Source organism: Pseudorca crassidens, chromosome 1, assembly GCF_039906515.1.
Source record: "Pseudorca crassidens isolate mPseCra1 chromosome 1, mPseCra1.hap1, whole genome shotgun sequence".
NCBI classification, from domain to species: domain Eukaryota; kingdom Metazoa; phylum Chordata; class Mammalia; order Artiodactyla; family Delphinidae; genus Pseudorca; species Pseudorca crassidens.
The window spans coordinates 22,291,631-22,315,414 of record NC_090296.1 but is presented as its reverse complement, the minus strand read 5'-3'; the positions used below and the strand labels follow the sequence as shown (position 1 = coordinate 22,315,414).

The 23,784-nt window shown below is 38.8% G+C and overlaps 1 protein-coding gene across 2 annotated transcripts in view; it reads right to left on the bottom strand.

Moving 5' to 3' along the window:
- Window positions 1–23,784, bottom strand: part of SEL1L (SEL1L adaptor subunit of SYVN1 ubiquitin ligase) — a 56,710-nt gene that overhangs the window by 30,842 nt on the left and 2,084 nt on the right. For both annotated transcript variants that reach the window (XM_067728739.1, XM_067728750.1), the window contains exons 2-6: window positions 20,447–20,484; window positions 19,362–19,593; window positions 2,999–3,166; window positions 1,300–1,405; window positions 338–500 (exon numbers count right to left, since the gene is read on the bottom strand). In XM_067728739.1, coding sequence (XP_067584840.1) covers window positions 338–500; window positions 1,300–1,405; window positions 2,999–3,166; window positions 19,362–19,593; window positions 20,447–20,484 — 707 coding nt within the window. The remainder of the gene's footprint in view (window positions 1–337; window positions 501–1,299; window positions 1,406–2,998; window positions 3,167–19,361; window positions 19,594–20,446; window positions 20,485–23,784) is intronic.

The following is a 23,784-nucleotide window of genomic DNA, read 5'->3' as shown; positions in this document are numbered from 1 at the left end:
TAACAGGAGCTGGAGCACCTGACCTTAGGAAAAAAAAATACAACGGTGAGTAATTTCAGATAAAAAACAATTACCTTCGTTTAATTCTCTGAAGATTTAAGTTGGAAAACTACAAATATAATTTTGGCAAGATGCAATTGCAAAAACGCCTTAAGTGACTATAAATGTTCTCAAACTAAGGAAAAAGACTGTCCAAGAAGACTGGGAAAATGATCTGCCACAAAATTAATATTTACAGTTTTACTTGTTAAAGGAAGTCAGGGCAAAGAAGAGTACCACGCTGTTAAAATAAACCAGTGCTGTATGCGGAGAGATCCTCCACGGAAAGTATACTTACAGTTTGTCCCTTGGGAGAACCTTCCTCAGTCAGTTTCTCAAACATCTCTTTAGCTGCCTGGATATTCTGTGTCAGGTAATCACCAAACAAAAGAGCATAGGACACTCTCTCCAGGGCCTTGGTATGGTTCATGCTTGCTGCCTTTTGAAGATACCGATATGCTCTTTAAACAGAAGTAATGAAAAAACAAATTAGCAATATTTTGGAGCTGCCATTTTTTTCAAGATCTCCTAAAATGCAGCTTAATTTCCTTATTCTATAGAAGCCCTCTGATATTTTATTTTTACTAAAGTAGCGTTATTTACAAAACTTACTTTTGTTTTTACATAAGGTACCAGTTCTGTTATTGCAATATCTTGGAATTCTAATTACACTAATAGTAATCCTAAAAAATTCGATTAAAAAAGTTAACTAGATTTGCAATGTGAGAACTATAATATGGTGTCCGGTAAATAATCTAATGAATGATATAATCACCATAACTGTCTTCTTTGCACAGACTATAACAAAAATCAGCTGAAATTAAAGGGACATAAAATGTTACAGGACAATCACTTGTTTTATATTCTTTCATTCCTAAATTCTAGACTTTGCAAGAAAATTACAAAGCAAAACCAAAAAATCAGAAAACACCTGACAGCAATTCCTTGTTTGTTTTATGTCACTTTGAATTCTGGATACTGTATGTATTCCTGGCTCTGAGAAATTACTATAACTTAATCAAATATTGCCATTTGCTCACTGTTCATTCTTGTGACTGGTTTTAGGACCTTTTTACCCCAACAAGCTAAAATCTGATAAAAGTAATGCCCCTAATATTCATATATCATATTGAGTTTTCTTGTAATGCAACTTAAGAAATCCTTTGTCTCTGGCAGTACATTAAATTTAAAAAGTACTTATCCATTTATCTCAGTAATGGCCTATCTCAGGGTAAGAATGGAGTTGGCTGTGCTACCTACTCTCTTTTTTGGCTTTTCTTATTGCTTCCATTGAGGATTTTCATCCCAGTCTGGTACATCATTTCCGCTTCCTGCATTTGCCGTCTTTTGGCAGCCTCTTCTTCAGCTAAAAATAAAATTTACATTTTGAATTTACATGGATAATTCTGCACCAATTATTTATCAAACATCAGTATGTATTCTTTCTTTTGGGTAGTCATGCAAACATAATCCATGATCTTTCACCATTTTCAAGTCTGACTCTAAAGACACATGGTTTTCAGTGTGGCCTTTATCTGACAAAAGATAAGGCAGGAAAATCATTGAAATCACTTTCTTTCAGAGAAAGCAATATCAACCTGCTTTTGGAGGGTACTTTTCTGCTAGTAATTCTAACTTTTTATATAATTCAACTAAAATTTCAGTAGGAGCTTATGATTATATATGCCAAGGTCAGCTAAAATCAGGACAGTAAAAAACAGAAAAATACTGTTGTAGTCAAAGAACACTTCAGTCTCACCTGAAATGCTGTATATTTTACAAGGAGAAAGTATTTGATTAATTACATAACAAAAATTAGTAAAAAAATTGATTTTTATTAACTACAGATCCTGATTAATTAGTGTTCAAGTTCTCTACTTTTTTTCCTATGCACTAATACAACCCTGAAAATCACAGAATTATTGCAGATTTCTCAAAAATTATTTTGTTACTGTAATATAGCATTTAACAGAAATATAGAACTCACCAAGAGACATCTGAGTATTTCATGAGGACTAATATTTACAGGAACAGAAGTGAGCTGTTCTTGCAATATAAAAACAAAATCTGATGTGTTAAACTGGAGTACTTAATCATACTGGCCTACATCCAAAGACGGACTGTAAGACATATTCTAGGAAAGCCTAAATAGTCTATCAGAGCCATTATTCTGAAAATGTCATTTGGTATCAAATGAGGTATATTCAAGGTTTTCCGTTGTTTTTTATTAGTTAGAAAGTTTTTCCCAAAAACACAGCTTGCTTGAATTTAGAAGTCAGTCCCTTCGTACTGACATGAACACTTAGGACAGTTAAATATACTATATTTGTCAAATGTTACCTTAGCACAGTGCATTTCGCTCAAGTATTTAGGAAAGGTATGATCTATCTTTCTTTTTTTTTTTGGTGGTACACGGGCCTCTCACTGTTGTGGCCTCTCCTGTTGCGGAGCACAGGCTCCAGACATGCAGGCTCAGCGGCCATGGCTCATGGGCCCAGCCGCTCTGCGGCATGTGGGATCCTCCCGGACTGGGGCGTGAACCCATGTCCCTTGCATCGGCAGGCAGACTCTCAACCACTGTGCCACCAGGGAAGCCCTATCTTTCTTTTAACCACTATTAATTAGCCTTCACCATAATGTTCTATTTCCTTTATTGCCAAAAAATGTTTCACATTAATTAATTTAGCAGCCTGCCTGAGAGTTTCAGAACAACCCGTGCACACCAATGGAAAACCACCTCTAAATAAGGCACAAATGTGATAAGCCGCTTGAGTGACGGCCTGGAAGTAAGTACACTGCACGCTTCCTGCGCTGACGTCCAGGCTTTAAGGCAACAACCTCGTCATCGACGTTGACCATTTCTCACAAAGGTGGAAAATGGACGGCTACGAAAAGGCCTTTAAACTGTTGCCTGAGACACAAAACAATGTGGATGTGCCGCCTACTGAGCAATACTTACTTTCACAAAAGCCCCACTTTTCATCTGCCTTGTAGTCATAGGTTGTAGCACACCACAGTCTGCCATCGTCCCTCCCATCTGAGGTACATTCATCATATTCCTTATCCAGGAACAGAAAAGGGAAGTGACAGGGCTCCCCGTGTGCTGTGCCTTCAATGGCGGTCAAAGCTGGAAAGAAAAAAAAAAAATCTAAACATGAACAGCACCTCTGGTACTCATGGATTTAACACTGTCAATTTCAACTATGAGAATCCAAAGACACAGATACATGATTTGTAATGGGGAACATAAAAGACCCGGCACTGATTTTGTTCAGGGACGACGTGAAGGTGAGTCAACTTATTGAGCATGGCTAGCTGACTACCCAGCTCTATATCTAGGTTAGAATTTTGGAAGGTCTTGAGATAATAACCTTAGAATATCAAAAGTCTACTGAAAACAGCTGCCCAACCAGTGAGCAAAAAATAAGGCAAATGCAACTGAATCAATTCCACTGCTCAGCACAACTCTCCTTTTTTTCCTATCTGAATGCTGTAAGTCAATTTCTTCAATAATATAAAGTTACACAGGGACAATGCTCCCCCAGGCAAAGTTAATCACTCACATACTCCTCTGTGATCCCCCAGCATTTTATTAGAGTACTGATCACACTCACTGAGCTTCTTTCTTTACAATACTCTAGCTCCCACTAGACTTTGAGCTTGTTAAGGGTAAAAACCATATCTCTGGGCTTCCCTGGTGGCGCAGTGGTTGAGAGTCCACCTGCCGATGCAGGGGACATGGGCTCGTGCCCCGGTCCGGGAAGATCCCACATGCCGTGGAGCAGCTAGGCCCGTGAGCCATGGCCACTGAGCCTGCACGTCTGGAGCCTGTGCTCCGCAACGGGAGAGGCCATAACAGTGAGAGGCCCACGTACCGCAAAAAAACAAAACAAAACAAAAAAAACCATATCTCTAATTTGTTCTGTAAGTTCTTTCCAAGTATCTCCTAGGTGCTGGGAATTATGCCAGGTGCTGGAAATGACGTGGAGCAGAGGTCTCTGCTACATGGAACTTACTGCCTAGCAAGGAAGAGAGACATTAAACACAAGTACGATTGATGTTATGGAAAGGAAAGCTCCCCGTCAGGAACTGCAGTTTACACTGAACCTCATGGATGTCTAGGAAGAGGTGGTGGATGAAATGCTTTGGGGTGGGGTAGGGGGACAAGCATTGTAGACAAAGGGAAAAGTACGCGTTAAGAATCAAATGAAAGACAGCATGGCATATTAGAGAAAATAAGGTTCATTATCTCACAACACGTAGTGTGAGTGTCAAAGTGGACAAGAGAAGAAGCTAAAGAAGCACAAAGAAGCCAGACTAGGGAGGTCCTGACAAGTCTTACTAACTCAATTTGGATTTTATCCTGAGAACAATGGAAACTCAAGAGTTTAAAGTAGGAATGACATGCGCATACTTATACTTTACTTAGAGAGGGGACAATGGAATGCCAGGCTGGATGCAAGGTGACTGGTTTAAAGGTTGTGATAGTGGTCTAATCGAGAGGTAATGGTAGCCTGAAGAGGACAATGAAATGAAAAAAGTGGATGTACTCAAGTGATGCTAAGGAAGTAGATATGGTACTACTTACTGACTAGATGTGCAGATGAGAGGAGAGAGGAATCAAGGAAGGCTCCCAGGTATTAGGCTTCAGGAAGTGGGTAGGTGGTTGTCCTTACTAAGATAGAGAACACTAAAGGAGGAGTAGGTTACTGGGTAGGGATGAAATGGATCAGGAGAGAGACAAGTTAAGCTTTGCTCCTGCTACGTTCAAGGTAGCTAACAAAAAATAAAACAAGTGAAATGTCTTAGACATCTTTTCAGCTGTAGCCAAAAAGAAAGTTCTCCAGTTTACAGATATATTTGAAGGCAAGAGTATGCATAAGAATGCCAATTAAGAGGTATATGAGAATACCAAAGGGCCAGGCCTGAGCCTAGGCTCCAACCATACGGTAAGTATGAGTACATATATGCCAACATTCATTTTGCTTTTACATGGAGAATTTAATTAGGCAGCAGAGCTTAGTAAGTAACAGTATAGGTTCTGGAGTCAGAACACCTGACTCAAACCCTACTGATTATTAGCTGTGAACTTTGAGTAAGTTATTTAATCTCTCTCCTTACCCATAAAATTATTTGGAGATAACCTCCTTATCTACAAATAGGGATAACAGTCCTTGCTGCATAGAGTTACTCACAAAGATGAACTGAAATAATACGTGTAAGGGACTCATCATGGTGCCTGCCACGTAAGGCGGTAAGAGTCTAGGAGATGGCAATTGCTATTTTATTCCTGGCACTTCTGCTCTGAAAGGCTAGAAAATGTATGCTCTTTCTTTCCTGTGTAAAGAAGAATACATTCTAAGACTAATTTGAAAATTATTTTCAGTAAGTTATGAAAGGCAAACAAATTCAAAATGGTTTACCACCAGATAAATGTCATTCATCATCCTGGTAATCACTGACCAGAGGCAAATAACTTTTTCACCTTTGATTTGTCCACTTTTTAAGAAATGATCTTTAATGCAACATATAAGCAAAGCATCCTTTATCAACAACCTCAGAGGCATCACTTTGACTACATAATCTGAAAAAGGCGCTCCCATGCACTGCTACTAGATTCAAATTTGCTTTGGAAAGATAGTATCTGTACAACTGCAGTTTGTAAACTTGAATTTCAACTTAAATAACTACAGTGGTTTAAAGTATATTTGATTTTTCCCTATGATAACAGAAATTTCTGTTTTAAAAGTAAATAAGAATTGTCATAAGAATTCTAATTTGCCAGAACTTATATTTTCTAAGTGGTTCAAATACAGGAAAGCATTCGTTTTCATGTGATGGAACAATACAGCAGAAAAGAAACTGGAGAGAACCCAAAGGTTTTTAGCAACAAAAGGTTTTAACCTACTACGGAGTCAGCACTAGTTTTAACCTACTACTGAGTCAGCACTAACTTAAGCAGGAAGAACTCCTAGGGTACACCTGCTTTATCAATTTAGTAAAACCGAAATATCTTGGTCAAAATAATGTGTTTATTATTAAGTTAGTGGAAAGAAAATTTGTATCTCTCAGCTATCTTCTCCAAGCAAAATCACCACAGGGAAACTGCTGTTACCTTTTAAACTTATTTTAAAGTCTTCCAAAAGGTACTGACTAGGACTTGCTGGTTTCAAGTCAATAATCTCAAGTTGATATTCCTCACAATAGCGTTGATTTCAGTTAATTTTCTTCCATGGAGAAATTCTCTAAGAATTTTGAAGCTATTATTTTAAAAACAGCCATGAAAACAGTACCAGTTTTAAAAACAATGGTAATCACTGCTCTGGCATAATGAGGCTGACTGAATATGCAATTTGAGTTAATGATAGCCAGTAATCAAATGTGACACTTAAAATGAAAGGGAAAAAAATGTGTTAAGTCAACTCTGCACCTTCATGTAAAAATGACATAGTATCACAATCTATTTAGACCTTGAGAGTAAGATATTTAACTTAACGGTATTTGAAAACTTATAATAATGAACAGACTGCTGCTCTATATTTAAACTAGTAGAAATTTGCTCTTGCAAAGTCAATTAGAATCATTTAGGAAAGCTAGAAAGGTTTTTAACAACCCCCCACCCCCCTGCTCCCGCCCCAAACCCTACCTGAACCTGTAATCCTTCAGCGCTGGCCAGAATATAGGTAAATGGGAACTTCCATACTGTTGGCAGGAGTGTAGAGGGGCATTCAATAATATCTGTTAGAATTGAAAAGCTCCATACACCTTTCAATCCCATTTTTTCACTTCTGGGATGTTTACTTAATAGAAGTGCTCCCACGAAGATAAAAAGAGGTATGTCCAAGAGAGCATTTGTGCATCATCATAATTTTAAAAACATAAAGCCAAAAAGAACTCAAAGGTTATGATAAGTAGGTTGGTTAAATCAACTACAGTGCAGGAGTTACAGAGAAACCTGGGCATCAACACAGATGGAATCAAAGGTCACTAGAGAATGGTGTAGACAGAGCAGAAGATAAAGGCTGTGTCTTGGGGGCAACCTTACGTTTCAACATCAGGCAGGTTCCGAGGAACCACAGCCAAGTGAAGAAAGCATCTTCAGAGAAAGGAAAAAAATACATGAGGGGTCGGTAAGGTAAGGACCAAGAACTGACCAGGTATTCAGCAATTAGAATGCGCCTGGAGGAGAGTGGCTTTAGTGGTCTGGAGGGGACCAGGGCCTCGTCACACTCCGATTAGAGAATGGAAAGAGAGGAAGCAAAATCAGTGAATAGAGACAACTCTTCCAAAGAATAATGCTATGAAGGGGAGTAGAGGAGTAAGGTGGTTGTCGGAGGGGCACTGGGGGCCAAGTCTTGGTTTTTCTAATGTTCAGATATTATAGCATGTTTGAACGTTGGTGGAAAGAATTCAAGAGTGTGGGCAAAGACTGTCGTTTGCCATTCAGTAAACAAAGAATGCTGTCTGCCATAGAGCCACCAGCCACTGCAGCTGCATCCCCAACAGTGCACCCTGAGGGGAATTCAGGATGGAGAAAAACAGGATACTGGCTCTATATAGTTAAGATGCATATCTAAGGAATAATTTCAATGAGCCCAGACTCTTGCATCTTCCCAAACATAGAAAAGCACTAAAATCATTAACTTGAGATGTCTGATTTTTGTGATTAGCAGTAATATTTTGATGTCTGACTACATGCATTTTTTTCTTCCCAGCAAAAACTATATATCCTGGCTCCTCCCTTATCTCTTAGGAGCAGGTCCTCAGAGCTATCTGAGAGGCTGTCTCCCACCATACAGTCCTCAGTAAGGTCCCCGAATAAAACATAATTTGCAACTTTTAGGTTGTATGTTTTTCTTCAGTTGCCAAGAGAAAACAATGTAAATGTGGCTAGAATGTTGCTATTGGTACTGAATTAAATGTCCTGGAATACAAATACTCATCTTTTCCTCATTTTTAATTGTAAGATCAAAACAAAACAAAAACATCAACCTCTTGATCCATACAGATAAAGTCAAGGGATTTAGCTCTCAAATTCCTCATTTTAAGAGCATTTACACTCTGTTAAAGACTGATAGCATATCTATAAGTTTAGATGGGTATTCTGTTAATAAGACGACTATTTAATCATGCTGCTTGTTTGAAGCAATTTTGTACTTCCAAATATACAGCAGTAAGTAGCATTTTACTCAAATATATTTAGAGTCAAAAATATACTTATAGTCGGGCTTCCCTGGTGGCGCAGTGGTTGAGAGTCCGCCTGCCGATGCAGGGGACACGGGTTCGTGCCCCGGTCCGGGAAGATCCCACATGCCATGGAGCGGCTAGGCCTGTGAGCCATGGCCGCTGAGCCTGCGCGTCTGGAGCCTGTGCTCCGCAACAGGAGAGGCCACAACAGTGAGAGGCCCACGTACCACCAAAAAAAAAAAAATATATATATATATATATGTATGTGTATATATATATATATACACACTTATAGTCAAAAATTATATTTATAGTCAAATGTATTTATAGTCAAAAATTGAAACACATTTAACGTTAAAAAGGTACCAACCTCAAGATAACTGTCATATAGTGTTCAGCAATTTTAGTAAACACAAAGATAAAAACTCAATCAACCAACCAATTAACATCAAACTTCCTAAAGTACTACAGACGGAACACAAATAACATGATTTGAAGCAAACCATACTTGAGATAAAGCAAATGGTATAGGCCAAATAAAGAGGTATTTACCGTTGACTGAGAAATATGGTATAGTAATCTTCTAGAGAAAATAACAATTTTATGTTATTTGCTACAAGAAGACTGTTTTCACCCAAGGTTGAGAATTGCTAACTAGAGTTGAGAAATTACATTAATGAAGGACAGACATGCAGACTATACTAAGGAAGGCACTGCTTTAAGGATTAAGATGTATTTTTCAGAAAACTAATGAAATGTAGTCACCTAGAGAATGAACAAAAACATTAAGATCAGAGTTCATATAAGCTCAGTTCTCTCTGTGAAAATAATCATTCAAAAGAAGAAAGCACTGGCCCATGTGCCCAGAAGAAAGTGACAAAAGCTTCACGACACTTAGGTGACAGGCAGTCAGAAACTAGAGTGAAACTTGCTCAGGAAAACTGCTGCTTAAGAACAGTGAGTTTGGGGACTTTCTGGTGGTCCAGTGAGTAAGACTCCACACTCCCAATGCAGGGGGCCAGGGTTCGATGCCTAATCCCACATGCATGCCGCAACTAAAGATCCTGTGTGCTACAACTAAGACCCGATGCAGCCAAAATAAATAAATAAATACTAAAACAAAAGAAAACAGTGAGTTTCACTAAATAATGGCTGTAAAGGCATTTTGAGTTCAAAAGCCCTGGTGGGGTGCTTTTCCACAAGGATGGTCTCCCAAAGGCGTTTCTTTCCACAAATAATTTCTTGTACAACCAAACAAAAGAAACAATGATAAAAGAAAGCTCTACATTATAGACCTGTTGTAGGTTATGGCCTATGTTTCCTTAACCATTTATCTTCTGTTTAGTCAGAGTACTAAGGTTTGTTTATTCCTTTCCACCCCCCCGCCTTGCATGTGACAATGAAGCAAAAATGCTATCCTATTACTCAACCAACTTTCTTACTTCAGAACCCAATTTTAAGCATGTTTAATTAAGTTTAAGCTCAGTGCCATTCAAAACAGACCAAGATGCTGATTTTTTTTTTTAAGACTATTAGGGTAGTGTGTTTATTGTAGAAAAGACAATCCAAGCAATGGGAAAGTATACAAAATTAAAGAAAAATCACTGTCATCTTTAGTTACCACTGAAAATTATCTTTCTCCAAAGGTAATGACTGTTCCTAGAAAAGAGGTTCATTTTTCTTTTCAAGTGCAAATGTGGGGAAACAAATGGCCTTCTTTCCCATAAGGGACCTGTGATGGTTAACTCTTGTGTATAAACTTAGCTGGGCCACAGCATCCAGATGTTTGGTCAAACACAACGCTGGGTTTCTGTGATGGTGTTTTTTGGATGAGATTAACATTTAAATCATGGACTTTGAGTAAAGCACATTACCCTCCACAATGTGGGTGAGCCTCAATCCATCAGTTAAAGGCCTAACAGAACAAGAGCAAGAAGGAATTCTGCCAGCAGAGGGCCTTCAGTTCTATTGATATTTCTCTGCAGCACCCTGAGCAATAGAGGATCAATGGGGCGAGAGCTGGTTCCTTATACGGGGTGAGGGTAGGGGTGTGTCCAGGGGCTGGGCCGGAGCGGTGGCTTAGGTGGTCTGCCCACCCCTATATGGTGGCGTGTGCAGGAGGCATGAGCAGTGCCCTGCTTTTGCTCCCGACCCCCTGCTTTTGCTCCAGGCTCTTCAAAAGTGGCTCTTCAAAAGTGGCAGTTGGGTTTTTTGGTCTCTGTTATCTTTTGTCCATAATTTTGCCCCGCTGTCACACGCACACAGTTATTTTTAGTCCCATACAGTTTCTATATATTTGTTGCTTGAGGAGAGATGTGTCCAGGGGCAAGCACTGCAGCACTGCAGCAAAGGGTCCCGGGTCCCAGGCTTCTCTCAATACTAAGTGAATTATTTACAATGTGACATTTTCACTTATCACTGACATTCCTTCAGGTGGAGCCAGTGTAGACTGGCTAACAATTCGTAACCCCTTCCTCACCTCTGTGGGGCTGGGGATGGTCAAGTGATAGTTTTGGCAGTTCTACTAGTGACTTCCGAGGGAGGCTGCTGCTCCTCTGATGCAGGCACCACTTCTTCCTGCGGACCTAGGACCTGGAGATACAGCTACCACCAGGTGTGACCGGCTGGGACAAACATGACGATGAAGTCAATTTACTAAGGAGACTGAACAGGAGAGAGAGGAGCTGGAACCCTTGATGGCACAAGCCCTGAACCACCTTATCTATGGAGTTCTGGTTATGTGAGCCAAATAAACCTCTGCTCCTGCCACTGGTTGATGGATTTTCTGTTATTTGCCAACAAAACTTGTTCCTTTTAAAATGACTATTGAGTATTCTGTAACAGGGGAATACCACAGTGTAATCATTCCCCTCTTGGTGGCCTTTCATTCATTCCTTTTCAACAAATGTTTACTGAGGTGATATGCAGAAAACAGTTAACACAACAGACATGACTGCTATCCTTTGAAAGGCTGGCCCTTGGCTGGCATCTGGGAACTTAGACTCTGGGAGGGTTCCTGCCACCCTAACCCTAGTGGCTCACTGTACCTAAACTGCTTGTACAAACCATGTGGTTCATGCTCAACATCTGCTTTCCTTCTGGGAGTCTGCAATTTTGGTAGATTCCAGGCGGACAGTGATTATATGACTAGTCTCCACTAAAACTCCAGGCACTGGGTCACTAATGAGCTTCCCTGGAAGACATTTCACATGTGTTGTCACTTGTGCTAGGGGAATTAAGTGCATCCTGTGTGACTCCACTGGGAGAGGACCCTTGGGAAACTTGTACCTTGTTTCCTTTGGACCTCATCCCACGCTGATTTTGCTTTGTATCCTTTCACTACAATAAATCATAGCTGTGAGTACAACTATATCCTGAGTCCTCCCAGCAAATCATTGAACCCAGGGGTGGTCTAGGGGGTCTCCCAATATCAACTGGCATCAGAAGTGGGGTTCCCTAAACCAACCCTGACTAATAGACGGTGAAATTTTGGGAAAAGAAGAATAAGGGGCCCGGTGTGATGTATCTTTGGTGCCCAGCTGATTATGGGGTTATCCATGGTATGCAGCAGTAGCTGATCTGCTGTATGTTATGAGAGGTAAAAGTTACCTGTGGAATCTGAAAATGATAGATCCAACTCCTGGAGAGTAGGCCTGCTGCATCCCACACTGCTTCTGGCCATGCTGGCTAAAGTGATGCCTTTGGGTTTTGCTCTCTCCTCCATGGGAGGAAAAAGGGGCCCCAAATGCCCGAAGGTGAAAAGGCCAAAAATGTTAAAAGTCTGCATTCTGCTCTTCTCCAAGTGGGCTGGGGGTGGGGTTTAAATCAGGTCCCAGGGCTGGAGCAATATTTTAGATAAAACAAAACAACAAAAGAAAAAGGGAGGGAGGTCACACCACAGCAGTTTTTTCAGCCTAGCTGCTGCTGCAGTACCTCCTCCACTCCCCTTCCTCCCCTGCATTCCAGCCTGGATCTTCCCTGGCAGCTGCAATGCTAACACTGCAAACACTGAACATATTGCTAGGAGTTTAAGTAAATTTGCAATGAGGAAAAAAGAAAAAAGGAAAATTTTTTAGTGACTTTATATTTTGTGGTTATGACATCTGGATGTATGGTAAAAATGGATATAAAATGTTAAATGCTTGTAACTGCATACATGCCAGAGGAATCATCCTGATCAAGGGAAGCTGCAAAAAAAGAAATGTGTTAGTGGGACACAACTTCCTTGCATTTTGCCACCAGTGGGCGGGTTGGAATTTAAACTCTCTTAGTATTGGAAACAGAACAAGTCTCTGTAACTGATGAGTTTTGCTATGTAAGATATGAATTTTTGCTTGTTGGAGCCTCTGGAAAAAGGGAGGTAATAAGAAAGAAAGGTGACCTACAGATGGAGATCTACTTTTAGAGTTCTAAAAAGCAGGTTTTAGTTGGCTAATGAGAGCTTGTGAAAGTGGAGGTCTGTCCCTTAGAGACCGATGTGCATACTTGTGAAGGGGTCGATTTGGACTTGAAGAATGACAAAACCAGACGGTCATAGGAAAGCCTTATCTGCCACTTGGCCTTTCTGGCCTGTAGCATCTAGTCTTTGCTGCTGAAGAAAAGTCTCTGACTTTTTTTAAACTCCTGAATTCACAGATCCTAACTGCCTGTATCTGATTCTAAGCTGAGGCCTGATATTGTCTGGTGTAAGCTTCCAACCTAAGTGGGAGCTGTGTTGAACTGAAAACAGGCATAGGCTCATAAATAAAACTCATACTCTGTGACCTCTGCACATTAGGCCACCTCGCTGTGGGGTCTACCCTATGAGGACATCATAGCTGCTCAGCTGCACCGTCTGGGTCCCATACAAATCCCAGCAGGAAAGGACTTGTTCTTTGATGGGACCATCTGAAATCAAGCTGCTGACTGCCAGTATAGTGCTGACACAGAGCCTGACCACATTCTTAACTTGTGGCTATAGCTGAAAGCTGCAATTTGGGAGAGGGTACATCACAGCAACTGTGGCCTCTGATCACTCCTGACAGGCTGAGCCGACTCCAACCCCCTCTAGAGCATGTCTAACTGAGGTCAACTCCCTGTGCCTGTGTCTCCTGAAGAGCAGCCATTCGCAACGATGGACTACACCTCTGACTCTTCTTCCCTCACCTCTCTCCTGCTGCGCACGCCTGAGTGCAAGCTGATTAGTCATGCAGCCATCCTCAGAAAGGGGCTGATCTTTTCTAGGCTGTTCACCAGATAAAGTCACCAGAGTGAAAGGGGTGGGAGGTTATGTAAAACTATTTTGAAATTTTTTGAAAATTTAGGAGTTTTGTCCTGATCGATTCGTGAAAATGACGTTTTTTCCGGTTTGGCTGTATAAAGGGGATTTTCTATGAAGATGTTTTGCACCTCTTTTACAGAACCCCTCCAGATGAAAGGTCTGGATGAGAGTAGGGGATGACTGTGAAAACATAAAATTATGAATGTTGAGTGGAAAACACTGATTTTAGAACAACCAAGGGAAATAAACCAAAACCCCTGCAGCTGGAAAGGCACAAGAGAGGGGAGAGGGCGTTATGATCTTTGTTCTTCGAAATTACTTCTGGAAGCTTCTTCCTTTTCCTTAAGGAAAACTCTCTGTGCACCCCTCCAAGCTGTTGAGAGCGCTCTGAGTTCAGACAGCTGAGCTATGATCATACCCGGCAGCGCTGACTGAGGCGGCAGGATCTGACCCAACCCCTGCACTTTTCATGCAGAAAACCTCCCGATGCTGACCACACTCACGAGGTGGATGAACTGTTGTCACAGGCAACAAAACTGTTTGGAACTGATTGGCAGTCCCCCTGAAACCAAGCACTGAACTAAATTTTTTGGATTGGACTGGGATCCCTAGGATAAGATACCCACAGTGGGCAGCCACATCATACTGCCTAATTTATGTCTTGCTCGGGGTGCCCAACGATTGTAAACTTTCCGTTTCTTGGGAATCCCCAAAAATTCCTTCTGGGATTGTACTTCTGTATGTGTACCCTGACTATCACGACACTGCCTTAGCCCTGGAAGGCTTTCAACTCAGCTTTAACTTACTGGCCAGACTTGTACTGGGCCTGAACTGATGCTTAGAGCCAGGTAAAAAAGGTTAAAACAGAAACTTAAGGAGGAAGCTACCTGTCTAAGATAGACCTTTATGATTAATGGGATTTCTTATTTGGCTAAGACATGTGAAGAGCACAACTGAAATCAATACTGCAGGTTGGTCTCACTCTGCTGTCTGGGTCATATTGATAATAATTTTGCTGTGAAGACAACCTGGCCAATGACCAAAGAGGTATGCCACGTAGAGTAGAGTGAAAATAGCAGGCCTAAACTTCTATCCTTGAAAAGGCCTGCTTACAAGGCTGGCCCTTGGCTTGTGTCTGGGAACTTAAGATTTTGGAAGAGTTCCCACTACCCTAACTGTTATGAGTGACTCACCTCAACTGTACAAAAAATATGATTTATGCTGAACACGTGCTTTCCTTCTGGGAGTCTGCAATTTTGGTATGTGCTAGGCACAGAGAACCTATATGACTAGCCCTCTATAAAAACTCCGGTACTAGGTCTCTAAGGAGTTTCCCTGGTAGACATTTCACACGTGTTGTCACAACTTTTTGCTGGGTAAATTAAACACATACCATGTGACTCTTCTGGGAGAAGACCCTTGCAAGCTTGCATCTGGCGTCCCCCAGACTCACCCCATGCACCATTCCCTTTGCTGATTTTGCTTTGTACTCTTTTTCTGTAATAAATCATAGCTGTAAATACGACTATACGCTGAGTCCTGTGAGTCTTTCTAGAGAATCATCGAGCCCGGGGGTGTGGTCTTGGGGACTGGGAATAAGTGTGAAATGTTCAAACGAACAGCAGAAAGCAAGTGTGACTGGAGTCCTGTGAGTGACAGATGAGGTCAGAGAGGAGAGGCTTGATCACATAAAGCCTTGTTTGGATTTTATTCTGAACATGACAGGAAGCCACTGGTGGCTTGTGAACAGGAAGTAGGATCAGTCTGCCTGCTGTTAGATAACTGGCATCAGGGGAAAGGGTGAAAACAGGGACACTGGATAAGAACTCCTTACAAACAAGAGATTCATAACTACCCTTGGGTGGTTCAGGAACTACTTTAGAAAAGAGAAACCTAAGTTTATCTTTAAGGATGAGCAGAAAGGCGATACATGGATTTGGGCAAGGGGGTGAGGAAGGCATCCTAAGCAGTGGGGTGAACTTGTATATGCCTCTGAAGAAGGGTGATGGGTTTAGCATCGCTGGAAAAGGGCAAATGGGGGGAAGCTTTGGGAGATGAAGTCACAGAAGATGGCGGCCACATGCACCCAGAGGCTTTGTGAATCCTGCTAAGAGGCAAGCACTTCATCTCATAGGCAAATGGAAAATAATGGGGGTTGTAAATAGGGGAGTTATAGGATCAAATTTGGGTTTTAGGAAGATCAATATGCAGAGACATGGGTAAGAGGCTGACAAAGGAAGCAAGTCTAGAAGTAACTGTCATATAACCCAGGTCTAATGTAGCTGGGAATACACAAAAAGTCATGCATATGCAACTTATATGTATGTACATAAGCCTTTTCGTGTATTAATAATACATTAAAAACAAGTTTGAATGAAAAAAAAAAGCAATTATTGAAAAACTAAAACAAGTGAATCTGAATGTTTATAAAGTTGTTGGTATGACCACACAGAACATTACTGAAATGATTTTAAAACACATCATATTATTGATACAAATCACTAGTAAAATAAATACTAAGAACAAAAAGAACCACAAAGAAACCTTAAACTGCATTCGGTGGTTAGTGGTAAGGTTGTCATTGTTATTTTGAAATGATATATACTTTATTTGTTTGATTAAAGTAATATAACAATGTTGTTAGGTACCATGATTTTCAGCATCAGGGCAAGGAGACCCAAACATAAAAGAAAGAAGCAAAAATCCTGATGGGTGGAAAGGACTAACAGCAGACTTGAAATCCACTCTCTCTTTTTACTGCCCAAGAAACAGAGAGACAGAGAGGTGACGTGATCAAATCATCTGAGACATGCTAACAAGAGGCCTTCTGGCAAATGCACTCAAGGTATTTACCACCAGGAGAGTCCTTACTTGTGCACTGCTTTACCAGGTTGGACCTGGTTTGTCCAGACTGTTCACTGTACATAAACCTAGGATGTAAGTATTTATCAGGTGTGACTTCCTAGAAAATACCACACAAGCCATGCAGTTATCAGGGAATAAACTGGAGATGTTTCATAACCGAAATAGCTCCCTTTTGTGGAAGTGACACTCCATATCAATCACTCAAAAGGCCTCATATATTAAAAACATATGTTAAAGTAAGCCAGAGCGCACCTTAACTGAGGTTAAGACAGGACCTGGAAGCAGCTCTGGCAGCCACAGATCTGTGACTTGTGTCTTGTGATAATTATATCTTTGAAAATATTAGTCAAGTTTGATAGTGGGTAGGATCTCTGATTCTTGTGAGTTTGTCACTCTGACCCTCTGTGTTATCTCACTTGTAATATTTAATTTGAACTAGAATAATCAATATCAATGTTATATTTCCTAACCTTACCCACCAAAAAGGCCTATTAGTAATGACAATTCAGTTGCAATGCATATCCTTGGTGTCTAGATTACAGTATCTAAAATAAATACAATTTCCCACTAAAAGGAATATGGATTCCCTGGAGAAATGGCTGAGATTCATTCTGGGGTAAGGAAAAGTATAAGATGAATTTGGGACATCTTGTCCCGCTTAAAAAGGAAGAAGTTTAAAAGTTACCTACGATTAGTCAAAAGGACAAAGGAATGAACTTAAAGGGACTCTCAAGAGCCAAAAATGCAATAATGTGAGCAATAAAAAAGTATGATTGCAAAAGAGTAAAGCCTAGCTGTATAAAACCCATGGATTTGTAATGATGCTCAAAAGCAAAGCAAAACGAACAGCAAACATATTCACTGGTCTCTTTTGGAGGTCGTTAGGGCACCAAATCATTATCTGAAAATATTTCAAGGGAAAGAATCAAGCATTTATCTTGCTGTGTGGATTATATTTCTGGGTAACCAAATAGTTGATGAGGGAAAGTTCTTTAGAAAAGAACTCCTGATAACAAATGCAGGAGGAATGATAAGTTAACAAGTCATTATTTTGAAACTCCTAATGAAATAATGCATCCAGACAACAAACGAAATGGTTCCCAAAAGCTCTGGGTGAAAGGTCAATGAGGAACTTTTGAATGGCTGGGTCAGGCTGACACCACCCAACCTTGCTGACCAATCACTAGGAGTGGGACAATCAGATACTATGTAACTCCCAGGTAATGCAATGGGAAGCATACAACACTAACTATAAATATTATCGATTAAAAAATAGAACTAAATCTACCCAGGCCTTCGGAGCCAACTTCCAGTTCATAGACTAGACAGCAGATAGTGGAACAAGTTCAATTACATTACTAGCATATGACCAGCTAGATCTAGAATAAGGGAAATCCTATGGCACAAAGGATATTCTTTCTTTAACACATAAAATGACACTTAAAAACAAGGAAGGGAAAATTGTTACAGGTTAAGAGAAACCTAACATCTTAGTGTGGACACCGACTGACAGAAACCAATTCCAAAAAGACATTTGAAACAAGTGGGAAAACTAAACGGAATCTGGGTACTGGGTGATAAAGGAATAATAGCTAATTTCGTGGGTGTTATAATACTATTGTATTTTTCATTTTGTTGAAAAAAAATTCTTACTTTTAGAGATATGTACGCAGGTAAAACAATGTGGAATTTCTTAATAATCTAGGGGAAAAAAAGAGTAAATGGATATGGAGTGGCAAAGATGAAACAAGAACAAGAGTGTTGATGGCTGTTGAAGCTGGGTGATGGTGCGTACATGGGGGTCATTACACCCTCTACTTTTGTACTTGTTTGGAAGTCTCCCTAACAAAAAAGAAAGGAATGAAAATAAATATTTGGCAAAAATTAAAAATGGTAATATACACTTGGCTGAGGTACAGGAAAAGGAACAGACTTACTTTTCTGCAGAACAGTTTAGCAATATGACTCAAATGTCTTTTCAAATTTTATACTTTACTTTTAAGAACTAACTCTAAGGAAATTTTCATAGATGTGTACAAAGGTATACTTAAAATGGTCTCCCATTAAAAAAAAATATTATGGTATATTTACATGTAAAATTTTTTATAGCCATTAACCATTAAATTGTAAAAGAATATTAAATAATATGGGAAAATGTTCAAGACAAACTGTTAAGTGCAAAACGCAGGCTGTAAAATAGTATATACATTTTGAACCAGTTTAGTCTTCTTGAAACCATACATCTAGAAAAAAGCCTGAAAGAGTATTCTCCACTATGTTGACAGCTATTATTTCTACTTGATGGGATTAAGGTACTTTTAATCAAAGAAAAAAATGGTTTCTCCTTTTTTTGTATAAAATATTTGTAATAAAAATTATATTTTTAAAAGGTAAAACGTGGATCAATTCTCGAGATTGGCTAATAACAGAATAAGCAGATATGGCAGCGATCTTTGAAATAATAAACCAAATGACAGATGGGTGGTGGGACAGGGCAGAGTGGACACATTAATAACTAATTTTTAAAAGAATACGTATTTAGCACACTCTACTGTGAGAAAGATCAAGCTGTAAGTTTAAAAATTAGAGTGTCAAGAAAGCAAAAGTTAGAAGAGGATTAAAGTTTTTATGTAACTTTAGGATAAACAACTAAATCAAATTACCTAGGATGACTGAAAAGATTATTGTAGTAAAAATCCTAACACAGTTCTGAAAATAACCAAAGCAGCAAGTTAGACAACACTTCCTGTCTGAGTTTCTATTTTCTGTACCACTCTGACAGACTGTTACATACTGGAGTCCAAAAAGAAATGTTCGAATACTAATATAATACAAATGCAATTGTCACCATCAAATTCAGCTTCTGTAACTTATCCTGTAAAATTATACGCTATACATTATATGTGGTGAATATCAGTAAAATAGGACTACTGCACCTTCTATACTAGCTTTAAAATTTCAGTTGCCTCCTTCCTAAATAAGGCAAAAGTAAACAAAATGTCCAGACTACCTGGTTTCCGTACTTTCATTGGCTCTTCATAGTCCTTGTTTTCTGGATTTGCAGATTCTAGAAAGCTGATTTCTTCTGTGACAGTTTCCCCTTCTTGGCTTCTGAGGCCATCTTCCTCTTCTTGAATAGGTGATTCCAATTCTGATTCTTCTGAATCAAGGAATATCTGACCAGCGACTACTCTGCCTGCTGGGCTATGGTCCTCTACCGACTCATCTGACGGCAAAGAAGTCTGACAATATAAAGTATTTTTAGTTTCCACTACTAACAAGACTCCCTCCAACCTAATTTGACCATTTCTTTCACTAATCCAGATACACCTCCTTCAGTTCCTTGAATGTGTCATACTCATTCGCCTCTATACACTTTGGCATGTGTCCATCACATGCCTTCATCACCTGCCTAAAACTGACTCTTCGGATTTCAACTTAGATGTTACCTCCCCACAAGAAGCTTTCCTTAAATTCCCCAAGTCTAGGTTAGGGTCTCCCCCTACTTGCTCCCAATATATCTTATACTTCCCTGTATGACAGCCCTGTACTATAACCTCCTGTTTCTTACCTACATTCCTTGCAATCTAGAGATCAGGGATCATAACTGATCGGTCTCTTTGAAGATGTAATAATCAGCCTTATTCATTCAATCAACCAAGTAAGTGCATTAACAGATTTTTTTTAATTGATAAGTGTAAACAAATGGCAGAGGTTAAATCTTCAAATTAAAAAACTAAAAAAAGAAAGAATAAAATCAATCTCTCATTAGGCAGTAAAAAATGTAACTGCCTTCAGGCTCTTCAACACACATACACACACACACACACACACACACACACACAGCACAGCACATTTAAGTTGGAATTAAATCTAGTAACCAACACTCTTAGAAATATTATTCTCTCTCCTATAGGTCAGTGATTTTTCCTCCCAGAAGAACTAATATTGGCAGTAGCTATCTTTCTTTTCCTTTTTTAAAAAAATATAGTTCTGTTGCTCAGAAGATGCAGATTTCACATCTTTTTGAAGATACATCATTCATGCTTTTAAATTGCGCATCAAATACTGGTCAATGTAAATTTGAGTACACACCTTGGAATCTAAGGTTTCATCCTGGTTGCCTTCTTCATCTGTAAAGAAATTTTAAGACAATTTAGTCATCTTTCTTGTTTGGAAATTGCAGGTATGTTAAATGAAAGCATTTGATAACACAACAAATAATAAGACACTGGATAAATAAATCTATAATTATCTAAAAATTGGTTGTATTCAACAACTGTTCAGAAAAGATTAAGTGAAAGGAGGAAAGGGCGTTGGGGGTGGTATTTTTTTTCTCTTTATTCAGGAAAGACATTAGCTTCATCTGGTACACAGGTAGGAAGACCAAGACCACCACCACCAAAACCAGACATTTCTTCAGATGCCATCCAGTTCTTTTGTTATAGTTAGTCCACTACTGAGAATGAGTTGCTAAATTTATAAAAATAGAGCCCTGATTTTGCGGTTCGGGATTCTACCCATTCTTCTCCTCAGCTCAGAATCTGGAGTTACTCTAGCTTATTTTAGTGATAACTAGCATTTTATTGTTCACTAAGACTACTAAAGATGGACATTAAGAATTATTATTATCTGACAGCAGAGTGGCCAAAGATAGTTAGAATTTGTGTTCGACTTTACTGAAGACATAACCAGATATGCATTAAAAAGTAGCATCACACTATCATGTATTTACTCACAAGAGATCTATTTATTAAGAAATCAATAGCTTATATCAAATAAATAATAAATCCAGCCACTATTTACATCTTTCTTCCAAATTCATATTGGCTGTTTTGGTTTTGTCCAATTACATTAAGTTTCCTTCTATTATTCTTTCTGCATTTCTCTGCTACTTCTATTCTGGCTGCTTGCTATTCTTTTTCCTGCTCTTATATAAACACATTCAACAACCCAACGGCCATTCACAAATATTTGATCTTTGTATTCCAAGCCAGTTAAAAAAACAACTGTCAGATGATCTCTAAGTTTCCTTCTTACTATTAAAATTACCTGATTTTATCCAGGTGTAAGCTTCAGTACTGCCAGCTCCGTAAATTATGTGAGAAATTAACCAGTAGACAAAATGCTATAAGACCATGTGATTTTTTTACTAGAAAATTTGGCGTTATGGTTGCCATTTATCTTTACTTCATATGGTTAGATCCTAAATATGATTGGTAACTTGTAACTCCAAAATACAACAAAAACATGTTTTGGAGTTTGTGTTACCAAAGTACTGAGCCAACTTTAAGAAGTATAATCAACTCATTATGTACCAAATACCCAACTCTATTTCACAGTATTTGTTTCTTTTGAATATCTGAGAAAAATCAGTCTACAGGTGAGGTTGTGCCATATATAAAGTGCTGTAAATTCAAAGAAAACTTAAATTATAGCTATTTTCACACTCACTACTTTTAGATTACCTTCCAAATATTTTATTTCTGGTGGGTGGGGAGGAGAAGGGTATAGCATGTATTAGTCCCACAGTGCCCATAACGTTTAGGTAGTGATGTCAATTAATGAACAATCATCCTTCATGCTCACTTCTTCACAAGTATTACCCAAAGCCCAAGTTCTAACATATGGTTCAAAGTCCATTCTCAGCAGATCTTTGGATAAAGGAAAAAAAATTCATCTCTAATAACAAAGTTGTATGTGTGAATGTATTTAATTAGTCATAAACATTAGCTAGTTAATAAATCAAGAGCAGACATTAAATGTGAAATGTATAGGGTATATCCCCAAATACTGAAACTTTAGATTAGTTGGAACTCAAATCACTAATCACTCAACTGAGTACCTTGTCACAATAGTTCACATATGTAGCTAATAAGTAAATAATATAGATGCCTATAAATAAATTTTAAGACATGTACATTTGAGACACTACAAGCTGTTAGGCATTAGAGTAGCAAAATGTGTTTCTGAACTCCCAGAGACATGGGAACTTGTGACATCGGGGTTACTCTGTATGAATGGCATCATGCTTCTCTTTCTTTTCTCTCCACGAACTAGGAATATATACTCAGGTTACTGGTAAATAAGAGCTTTCCTTCTCATTTACTAAACTGGGAAAGCATACTCCAGATGGTAATCTTAAAGCAAAGGTATTTTCTCTTTGAAACTAATATGTCCATTCACATAACACTTTAAAGAAGTTTCTTATAAGCTAGAGACTTACGACAGGCAGTCAGGTAAGGATTAAAAATACTGAAGTTACACATAAATAAAAAGAATATAGGAATGCTTTTATCAGAACACATACATCAAGCAACAAGAAAAATGCAAAAGGAGTCAATGAAGAGCTATGGATTTCTCTCAAGAGTATCATATCCAAAATACCATGGTTTACATTACTTTGGTAATCATACCCCTTCCTTTGAAAAAGACCAATTTTCATTTTTATTATATCAGCTAACAAAACGGCAAAACACCAGGGATACTCTTTCAGGGAAAAGTGGTCATTACAAATTCATTTTCCAACTTGGCATGTAAATTAAACAGACTGATATATCTTCAAACACAGAAAGTCTTACAAGTTTAGTGAAAAGAGACCAGATATCCTGTCTTTGGCTTTGCCATTGAATCTGTGCAGATCCTAGGATACTGCTGATTCCCAATTACTCCAAATCCAAGGCCTGGAGAGCCAGGCTCAAAACCTGGCTTCATTACATGTTAATATTGCACACACGGTTCAATATAGCAAGTTTGCTCAGCCTCCTCTTCCTCAAGTGTCAAAAGGGAATAATATCATCTGCCTTGTTGACTCTCAACAAAGTTTTAAGGAACAAAAGAACAGTGAAATGAAACATATTCTGCAATCTGAAATCTACTCTTTAAATACATGGTGTTAATTAATATAACTGTTACCTGAGATACCTAGCAATGGACCTAACTGACAAGACTCTGTAATATTATTTGGCATAAAGAAAAAAAGTAAACCATTTTAACCAGTAAGACACTTCCTGTCAAAAACAAGAAAACATGTGAGAAAAGTTAAAGCATTTTTCATTATTATCTTGAGAAAATGAGAGTAGTATCTTTTAAATCTCCTCCTTTAAATTTATCTATTCACAAGGAAAAGAAAACATTTCTAATAAAAGTATTATACTTTTACATGCCTTTAAGACAAGATATTAGATAACAGCTAGTAACAATGATAGGATCAAGATTCCCTTTGTTGGCTGATCAAATTCTACCTGGCAATAAATGCAACTTGCTCTGGGTAACCACCAACACTCAAACATTATGTCAACACAAAATTATGACCCAAAACTTGATTTTTAAATAGGAGTAAATCTTTAAAATAAAAATGAGGCTGATATCCTGTATAAATAAGCAATTTAATGAATAAAAAAGTCAACTGAAAATCCATGTACTCAACTTAT